General features: G+C 34.8%; 1 protein-coding gene across 1 annotated transcript; it reads left to right on the forward strand.

Moving 5' to 3' along the window:
- The first annotated feature begins 5,962 nt into the window (after positions 1 to 5,962).
- On the forward strand, positions 5,963 to 10,784 carry LOC132046014 (polyadenylate-binding protein-interacting protein 11-like). Its single transcript, XM_059436566.1, has 11 exons — positions 5,963 to 6,215; positions 6,340 to 6,848; positions 7,173 to 7,283; positions 7,376 to 7,420; positions 7,538 to 7,610; positions 7,696 to 7,808; positions 7,926 to 7,985; positions 8,075 to 8,122; positions 8,206 to 8,274; positions 10,279 to 10,340; positions 10,437 to 10,784. Exons 2-11 carry the CDS (start codon positions 6,429 to 6,431, stop codon positions 10,492 to 10,494), a joined length of 1,059 nt encoding a protein of 352 aa, XP_059292549.1. The 5' UTR covers positions 5,963 to 6,215; positions 6,340 to 6,428; the 3' UTR covers positions 10,495 to 10,784.
- Positions 10,785 to 11,016: the final 232 nt, after the last annotated feature.

Below are 11,016 nucleotides of genomic sequence, written 5' to 3' on the forward strand. Positions count from 1 at the left end.
CCTCATGTTCGTTTGATTCTCTATATTCCGCAAATAGTTTTGTAAGTCCACAAATATAAGATAACATTTGTGCAATTGTAGGATAGTATTGACCAGAAAATGCTTTTGTTGCAAGATAAAATTTTTCTAAAAAATACATAGCCCTTCAATTTCATTCCAATCACTATCTTGTATTTATTCAGTGGGATGATAATGATGTGCATTAAAAACATATTGAAGGGGTTTTTGATATTGGTGAGCAACAAGTAGCATTTCATATAAAGAATTCCACCTAGTACAAACTTCTTTTGGAATTTTTCTAACAGGCAAATTTTGCTCAACATAATATTCTTTAAACAACTTAATTCTACTTTGCTTATGAGCGCTAAAAACATATTGACAAGCATATCATATTTTTTTTAGAGAACCCTCAAATAAATCAAGACCATCTTTTACAACTAAATTAAAAATATGGCATGCACATCGGACAAGAAAAATATCAAGGTTAATTGGGAGATTTTTTATAGCCATAAGTTCAACACTCTTAGTCATGAAAGAAGCATTATCAAATGTAACAGTTAATACTTTGTCAAGAAGACCATATAATTGCAAAACATCTTGAACATTTGTAAAAATTTAAGAACCTGTTTTTTTCTCATCAATATATTTATAACCAAGTATATGCTTTTGCATATTTCAATTATGATCAATCCAATGTGCCGTAACACATAAATAATCATTGCCATTGGGGAAGGGGGACTCCAAACGGTCTAATTTTGGACTCAGCCGTTGGAGTCCCAACGTTCTTATTTTTGGGGAAGGGGGACTTCAACGGTCAGATTTCAATTTAAAAAAAATCGGCGGGTCGGGACCGGGTCAGCCGGTCCGGTACCGGGCCTGACCGGAATTTTCCAGGCCTTCCGTCCCACTACCCTTCCCCCTACCCCCTCTGCTCGATCCCCCTAAATTGATCGGTGTCGGACCGCCGAGCCGGGACCGGGACTGACCCAGCCCCACTGACACCCTTAGTATGAAGTATGAACAAAGAGAGACGTTCCTTAGGGGAGTTGCTTAAAAAGTGATTTTACGTCTTTCTACGGAGAGCCTTTTATAGACAAAAGTATAAGTTCTAATTTGAAATAACCAACTAACGAGTTATGACCTTTATTTGGTGCATTCATTTAACCGATCAAACCAACTTGAGTATTCTAAAATATTCTTTCATGTCATAAATTTATTATACTTCCAAAGTTAAAGCAAACTTTCTCAACTGAAGGTATTTTTTTTAATAGGTCATAATAACATTATGTTTTAATAATCGCCTGCAAAATATAGATTAATGTGGATATCCTTAAACTAATTCTATAACTGTCTATAAAGCCTCTAGTTGTTAGGAACTCATGGATTGCTCAAGACATTAATTTCCTGACTAATCCTCAATCTATATCTATATCTATCTATCTATATATAAACGGAGGACATAGGCCCGTTGATGTGGCACTCTCTATGGCTAGGAATGCTATTTTTCTTTTTTCTTAATTTTTTTATTTTTCTCCTATTTTTCCATTTTTGTGTTGTTGCAAAAAAAAAAAGTCAATAGTCACTTCTCAAAATCCGAAAAGTCACCTCTTAAATTGATTTAATTACACCTGCATTCTTTCACCTCTTCACGTCTCTTCCAAAATTCTCTTAACTCCACCAAACCCAGATTCCAAATTTCACTCAACATAAGACTTTTTTCCCCATGATGCTTTCTTATTTTACCCTTGTTGTATGGTGGTTTGCTTTCCAGGTAAAAATTGAATTTGATATATTTTCTTTATTGTTGGAAAAAGGTTTTAACCATAAAACGTTACTTGTGGCCTTTGCTCTCCTCTTTTTATTTCCATTCTATACATTACCCGATTTACTATTTTAATTGTGTAAATGTACTACCTCCACTTTTACTTGTCCAGTATTTTAAAAATAGATTTTAATTTTTAATTATCACTTTTAGCATATCAAGAAAAGATAATTTCTTTTTTCATATTTTACCCATAGTATTAATTACTCATTTCAAATCATCTTTCAAATCCATTAAAAATATGCACTAATTAATATGGGTACCAAGGTAAATTAAACACTTCATTTATTATTTCTTAAGGGGTGTGCAAATTCCATAGTGGACAAAGTAAAAGAGAACGGAAGGACGGAGGGAGTAGTTTCTTTTTTGAATGTGTTATTGGTTCGCTTCCCGCATTCCTATCAACAATGATAACGCTGAAGCATGCATTTTTCAGAATGATAAAACTTTGTTTTATTTCTCATAATTGGTTTTGAAATTTTATACTCTCGCACATTACTAGCAGAAACAGAAAACGTATTCTAGGAAATTCCCAACCAGGAGAGGGCAGAGAGGCAAACACAGAGATAGGATTAGAACCAAATCGTGGGTCGAATAGGAATAGGAAGATTATAACTAAGATCATCTGTTTATTTTTCTTTCTTTTATTTTTCAGTTTTCATTCTATATTTTATCCTTCTTTAGTAATTTAACGGTTCGGCGTTCTTTATTGATCGTTGTTCTTTAATGAATTTACTGATGAAATTTTGAGAAATATCTTCGGAGAATACACTACAAGAAATCTCTCTTAGTGGCAACTAATCAAAGTCGCCATGAAAGCTCCAAAAGTCGCCACAAAAGCTCCAAAACTCACCACAAAAATATTTAGTGACGACTGGAGCGTCTCTTTGTCATTCTGCGATAACTCTCCATTATTCAGCCAAAAATCTTTTCTTTTTGACTTTGTGTATGTAACATTGACGGAATACATGTTAAATTTTCCTGGATTTGATTTTACCAATTCACCGAGAAAATGATCATATACTGTACATGTAATATGACTCTCTATTTTTCTACATTCACTTGCTTTCTTGAATTCTTTTTGAATCTCATTCTTTTGCTTGTGTATTCCTTTATTTAGATGAAGTGTTTGTTTCATTTTTCTTAGTTATCATGGTGTAGTAAAAGAATCGGTCACTTGTGAACATTGAAGCATCCAAATATTTCATTTCATTTTTTCCTCTTAAAGTTTTTATTATCCACATATATACATAAATAATTCTAGTCATAAAGAAGCAATGTGGTACCTCTTAACATCAAAGACACACATCGACACCCCCCCCCCCCCCCCCCCCCAAAAAAAAAAAAAAAAAAACCTCCTGGCCGTCTCAACAAAAATCGTGGCCTAAAGCCATACTACTGTGAGAGGCCCCAATTTCTTTTTTTTTTTTTTTTAAAAAAGAAATATCGTGATATATATTTTTATTTAAAGTCTACTTTCTAGCTTTTTCAGATACGAAGTCATTAACTACTGTATTATAATTGTCAAGAACAATGCAAAGTTGTTAACAATTTTTTCAAATCAATTTATTTCCAAAAAAAAAAAAAAAATTAACTTACAATATACCTAATCAATCACGCGACTAAAAAAACTTCTTCGTTGTTTTATATAAAAGTTGTGTACTCCCTCTGCTCAATTTATGTGAGACAATTTGAATTTCGAGAGTCAAACTTCCTTATTTTTATCGTGAATTCTTACATACAATCTTAATATTTTTTGAAAAGCAATTTACATATTTAAAACTACATAAAAGTAGTATAAGTCACAATAATTTTTTTAAACAAATTAACTATAAAACTTAATAAAAAATGGGGCTCCCAAAAATTGGGGGCCCAAGGCCATTGCCTTAGTGGTTTTGGCCTTGAGGCAGCCTTGCCCACGCCCCCAACCCCATGACCCTATGTTTTCTATTTATATCCTAGGTAAGAAATCTCAAAGTCACTTCTTATATTTTGTTAATGACACCTCATCCAAACATCTCTGGAAGACACAGCTGACAACAGATGCATAAAATTTTTCCCCGTCAGATCGATTCTGTACAACTTTTCCTTTTCTTCGTATACTTTTACCTTCCCCTTTAGAATAGACTTTAAAGGACTAGAATTTATAACTTTTCTCAAGGTTTTTATTTAGTTTGTGATCAATATTCATTAGTCTTAAAATAATGGATAGTAAGCATCTTTTCCAACGTTTAATGGCGAGACTATATTAATGTTTCAGAAAGGTATTAGTCTTTAGATCATGACTTCACTAATGGAATTTATATCTTTTAGATTGCCTATTTGATCTGATTTTTCTTATAAAATTTATGTATAACAATGATTATTAATTAATGTTCTGATTTATTTTATCCTGCGCGAAGTGTGAGTAAATTGACTAGTATAATTATAAAAGAATAAAATGAATAAAGAATGAGGTGACATCAATAAACTGATGGAATGAGTACTGCAAAATGTGCAACTACATCAATTTAAGCCAATATAGGTAGCTAAGAAGAGAACATCACTAAATCACAATAGTACATTGGTGATTCAAACCATTACTCTCACTAAAACTGACACATAAATAATACATGAATACAAAATCATAAACTCTGAAAGGAAATAATTCATAAAAAACTCCATTATGTAATATGATAACACAGTTAAGCAGTCAATCACTGAGAATTTCTTATTTAAATACATTCTTTTTTTAACTTTTAGGTAATTTCAATCGACTGTAACTCTTTCGGCATAACTGTGATAAATTAGTTACCTTTATACAGTTAGTCGTAGCCTGATCAAGGCTGTCAACTTTCTATGCCTCTTTATGACAATATTAGCAACTCTTCACTGCATGTAACCCAAGTGTGGTTATCATTCATGTTGTGCCTTGTTACGATAAATTAGTAACCCTTTGTATGGTTACTCTAACCTTTTGTAAGCTATGAAACACATCTAATTTTTCGGTATAACTATGATAAATCCTTTATACAATTATGGTAGCCTGATCAGGCTATCAACTTTCTGTGCCTCTTTATGACAATATTAGCAACTCTTTACGACTGCTCCTAACTCAATTGTTGTTACCATTCATATGTTAATAACCCTTTATACGGTTATTCGTAACCTTTTGTAAGCCACGAAACACATATAATTTATAGTTAAGAACAATGTAGATTAAGTAGGTTCTTGTACTACTTCTTTTGTTTCAATTTATCAGTCTTGTTTTTTATATTTAATATAACTTTATATTTTCAAAATCTAACATTGTTTAAAGGGTAAAGGGTCAAAAATGCCCCTCTACTTTGGGAAAAGAGTTAAAAATATCCTCCGTTATAAATTTGGGTAAAAAATATCCCTCCTACTATTAAAATTTTCAAATATACCCTATCTTAACGGAAATTCCCACATCCCCAAAATAACCCGATTTCATTTTTAAATCCGCTTCAATTAAACCCGACCCAACTACATAAAAAACCCATATGGGACCAACTTGTTTCGAGTCCTACATCTGGAGCCACTAGGTACAGCAGCAGGTAACCCATATGGGTTTTTTATTTAGTTGGGTCGGGTTTAAAAATAAAGTCGGGTTATATTGGGGAATTCCGTTAAGATACGGGTATATTTAAAAACTTTAATGACGGGAGGGGTATTTTTGACCCAAATTTGTAATGGAAGATATTTTTAGCTTTTTTCTCAAAATAGAGGGGTATTTTTGATTCTTTTTCTTGTTTAAAATCGCTAGATTTAATGTTTTTTTTTTAATGATATATATATATATATATATATATAAAATGAAAACTATAAAAGATACTCCCTCCGTTTCAATTTATGCGAACCCATTTGACTGGGCACGGCATTTAAGAAAGAGGGAAGACTTTTGAAACTTCAGAATCAAATAAGTTTCCTTAATATTTGTGTGCAAGAATCATTCATAAAGTGAATTTGTTTCAAATTGAAAAGAGCTATTCATTTTGAAGACGGATTAAAAAAGTTAAAAATAGGTCACATAAATTGAAACAGAGGAGTATTAATTTAATTTCAAATATTTTGTACCTAAACAATTTTTTATTTTAAGATAGGAAGATGAAGTACTTATGTTTGTTGTTATCTACTGTAAGAAAGTCCAAAAAAAAAAAAAAAAAAAAACAGAGCTGTGGCAAAACGGACCATCCCAAGAAGCTCGTCTGTTTTCTCTATCAGCTAATAACTCTCTCTTGCGTCATATCTTCTGTTTTTCTGCAGACTTCTTCAAATAATTCTCGTAATAATAATACATCACTCCAAAGAAAAAAGAATTTACCCCAGCTCACGATCTTTGAGTTTGGGTGTTGTTCTTTGATTAATTAATAAACTCCGCTTAGACCCTCAGGTACTATTATCCATTTCCATTTCTTTTTCTTTCTGAAAATTCTATTGGCTGTGGACACTGTAAATATTAATAACACATTGGGAAATGACAGGACTGATCTTTTTTCTGTTTTGCTTTTTCACAGGACCCGAATTGGTGAAAAGGGGTTAAAGAAGAAGCAGCAAAAAGGAAGAGTCTTGGTTACTGTGACACTTAATTGTTGAAGGAAGAATCATGGCCGTGGATGAGAATGGCTCCTTGAATCGGACGGATGACAGTGTAAAGAATAATTCTGCTGTGGTCGATCATCAACCAAATCAAAATGGTCTGCCACGGTCAACGTTACCCAATGATCAGAATATTCAGATGGATGTTTTTCAACAGCATAAGCAAAGCATCAACGGTAACGGAGTGATGGGTCATCAGCATAATTTTAAGGAAATGAAGGGTGTTGATTTGAGAAGAAATGGAAGTGAGGAAGGGTTTAAGATGAGGGATTTGGAGGAAATGTTCACCAAATTGAACCCTATGGCTGAAGAGTTTGTGCCTCCTTCACTTTCCAGTAACCATGGAGTTGTGCCATTCTCTCCAGGTGGAGAACAATTTGGGTTTGATGCTTTCAATTTTCTTGGCGATCGAAATTTCAATAGGAGGGTATCTCTCTAACCACTTTTCTCTTTCCTAATTTGTCATGTTTTTCATTCAGTAACTACTGGAAAACACTGCATATGCAAATGTTAGGTTCTCTAGTTTGCTGTTTGTTCCTCTTTTGCTGGCCTTACGTGTGGATAGTAGGAAATTTCATAGTTGGTATCAAGCAAGAACATATATTGAGGAGGATATAGTTATTATTGAGGTCTATAATGGAGGATGTTTGATGTTTCTCTGTGTCCCCAGTTGTACCTTTTGTAAACTTGTTTGTAATGGATCACTGTCATTGAGTTGTGGATAACAATTTGGGTTGAAATGCACTGGCAGAAGAGAAATGGCTATGGTCTTGGTAGGAGAAGGACGAATGTCCGGACAAGCATGGCCCAACGTGAAGAGGTTATAAGGAGGACAGTTTATGTGTCTGAAATTGATCATCAGGTACTAAAATGAGGCCTACTTGTTCATTATTTATTGGGTTATATCACTTTCATTTTTTTGCTGTGGGGTCTTATTGTTCTTATTTTGTGTAGGTGACTGAAGAGTTACTTGCTACACTCTTTCTTACTTGTGGGCAGGTGAATATGTTTCCTGTTCGGTCATTGCTTCCGTATCCATTCATCATTTATAGCACTTCTTAATATGTTAATGAAATGTTTTGTTGCCATAATCTGACAAACCTTAATGGGTTGAAGGTGGTTGACTGTCGCATATGTGGAGACCCCAATTCTGTACTCCGTTTCGCCTTTGTTGAATTTACTGATGAAGGTATGTTGAACCATAATCTTTGGCTTGGCAATGCTCTTGTCTGGTTAAGGGTTCATGTTGTCTAACAGTGGGATTATGTCTGCAGAAGGTGCAAGGAATGCTCTGAGTCTAGCAGGAACTATGCTTGGGTTTTACCCTGTGAAAGTGCTTCCGTCCAAAACTGCTATTGCACCAGTTAATCCAACATTTCTTCCAAGGGTGAGAAATTGTGTATATTTTTGCCACTTCCCTTTTGCGTAATTGCTGTTGAGGGTGATGAATGGATACCTCTCTGTTGCTAATCCTGAAATTCTTACGTTCGGCGCTGATATGTAGTCTGAAGATGAAAGGGAGATGTGTGCAAGAACTATATACTGTACAAACATTGATAAAAAGGTAATTTTGGTTTTGTAATCCTTTTTCCACATGGTTGAAGAGCATCTATGGAGATAATGCTTTATCACTTGTTCATTTGTATGAAATAGGTTACTCAAGCAGATGTCAAGCTCTTTTTTGAATACTTCTGTGGAGAGGTTTGTAGCTTCTCACCTGACTTGTCTGAAAGTGCTTGTCCTAGTTAAGGTCCTTACTCTATGCCTTTTCTTCTCTAACGCAGGTTAAGCGTTTGAGGTTGCTTGGTGACTATCATCACTCCACTCGTATAGGTTTTGTCGAGTTTGTTATGGTAACTTCCATGAGCTTTTCTTGGTTTTGCTGTCTGATATATCATAGTGCTCTGGACTTTTTGCTTCTTTCTAGTCTTGAGAACTAGTAGAATCTCCATTTAGAATGCCTGTTGTCTTTCACTCTCCATGCTTGTAGTTTAGCAATTTCATGATGTTATTACTTATTTGGGTCTTTTACATTCAAAATGTAAAAACATCAGTTTGTCCCTTTTTGGATTTCTTGTGGGCGAAGTAAGTTCTTGGTAATAGTTTGCCACTCATGTGAAATTTTGAGATAATGTTTACATACACCGACTTTTTATTCAGAGTTCTCCTCTTGTTCAGGAGAGTGCCTGTATAAGCTTATGTTGATATCTTTGCCACCAGTAACTAATCCTTTTAAGTAGTAACATGAGCCATGTGATCATTACTTTTTCTCTGGTAATAATCTTTAGTACAGTTGAAACTTTGTGGTATGAGAAAGGTCCTTCATCTGCAGGTCTGTTCTAGTTGTGTATATAATGTGCTTGCATTTATTTTTAGTATAGCTAATGCCTGTGCTTTTTATTGGATGCTTCATTGTTAGAGTAGTAGAGTGGATGAAACATTTAGGATATGGTACCCACTTGCCAACGATGAATATGGGGTTTTTTGTCTTTTTATGTTTTAGTTATCCGTGAAAGACATGGAAGGTCTCAGAATCACCAGATTTGGATAAACTGGATGTTTGTTCTAAAAATTGGATTATTTATGGAAGAAACCCGACGACACCAAGCAAAACTAATCACTCTATAAAATGTTTCCTAGACAGCGTGAAAAAGAAGTTGCCGGTGTTGTCGTTTTGATCAGTTCAACAGCATGTATTATATTTGGCAGCTAACGAGTACATGCCAGTAGATTAGGAATTCACAGTAATGTGGTGATTACACAGTACCTGAAATGTCGTGAAGTCTGGTTCCCATGACAGTATCTTCAATATACTTGCATCAGGATATCTTCAGTATACTTACATCAGGATATCTGATAAGTTTTCTTTCCTCAGTTGCTTTTAAATAGCATGCTATCTCTTCATCCACCACATTCGTTGAGAATGGATATAGGGATACCATAAAAGAGCTTCTATTAGTCTCTTTGGTGGAGGTTCTTCAATTGAACTTCCTCACAGCACTCTCTCTAGGTTGCAGTTGCAATCTGCATTCCAGTTCTCCTTGATGCATTGCAAAGCTGTTTTCTGTTGCTTTGACACACATGGAATTTATATTTTTTGCCAGTGCTTTAAGTCAAATACTCCCCTGTTCCAATTGATGTGTCACACCATGCCTTTAAGTCCGTTCCAAAATGAATGACACTTCTGAATTGAAAACAATTAACTTACACTTCCCGGTTTTACTGAAGCTTTTATAACGAAACAAATGTTATGGCATGTTTAAAGCACAAGTTCCAAAGTTTTATAGCGACACGAATGCTATGGCATATTTTAGACTTCAACTTTCGAAAAGTCTTCATTTCTTTCTTAAATTCCGTGTGACATAAATTGGAACAGGGGGAGTAGGAGATTTCTATAGTGTAGCACTTTCTGTTTCTGTATAGAAGAATGCCATGCTTCTGTTCACCTCCGCCTTGTGATTAGTTTTTAGGTGCAAGTTTTTTCGAGGACACTTTCTAGTTGTTGTAATGATAAACTTTGTTGGTGTTAGAGACCTAGTCTTCTTGCCTATTCCTTGTTGTCTTCGGAAGATTTATTTCTAGGTTTTGTTGCTGTTGGTTACTTTAATGGACCATTCATGGTGTGAATTTATCTCACTTAGCTTCTTACTCGAGATTAATTTCCATTTGTCTTCCATGGTACGATATCAATATCAATACCAAAAACCCATGGACTCCCTATGATGTAATGCAACATATTTGAGGATATTCAAAGTACAAAATTTTGAATTCCTCCATGATGAAGTAAACTTAGCACGTAGCATTCCATGGCTATGCTGTTCAATTAATTTTGATGATAAATTCTCTGATTGTTGCAGGCTGAGAGTGCCATTGCTGCACTGAACTGCAGTGGTGCAATCCTGGGATCACTTCCTATAAGGTTGCTCTCTGATTCCAGTAGACTTCCTGCTGATGCTTCTTCTCTATTTTTTTATAGACTTTTCCATTAATCTTAAAAACTTTTTCCATACTGCAGAGTAAGCCCATCAAAGACTCCTGTCCGACCACGTGCTCCTCGCTCGCCAGTGCAGTGATGGATGACTTTGCATTCCTCGTCTGATCTATATTTAAATACATACGTATATACAGATACCATCGACTACCTTGTGGCATTTGTCGTTTTGTTTATTCGCATTACTCGGCTGGGCATCTCTCACCCACAGGCTTGTTCTTAAGCTTGTACTGTTGACTAGTTCATGAGTGCTTATGTTGATGTAAGTTAAGTCTGGTATATTATGTTTCTCTAGGCGATGCCTCAGAGTGCCAATACTGACTGATGTTCTAACGGTGACATTGATCCAATGAGTACCTCGATATTCCGCTACCCCATTGATTTGTGTTCCTGTGTTTTGCTCTTCTTTTTCTGAGCAAGTTCAACTTCAAACTTTTAAGACTTGAAAATGGAGTATTCTTTTTCTTCGTTCTATATATCAGGATGATTATTCAGCCTATTAACTTCTTAGTTGGCCCGAATGTGTTTTCTTCATAATTCTTTATGCCTTTATGGTCGTAATTTGCCACAAAACAAGTGTCTGCTCCATTCACAAGGATTAAGA

This window comes from Lycium ferocissimum, unplaced genomic scaffold, assembly GCF_029784015.1.
Source record: "Lycium ferocissimum isolate CSIRO_LF1 unplaced genomic scaffold, AGI_CSIRO_Lferr_CH_V1 ctg9020, whole genome shotgun sequence".
Lineage (NCBI taxonomy): Eukaryota > Viridiplantae > Streptophyta > Magnoliopsida > Solanales > Solanaceae > Lycium > Lycium ferocissimum.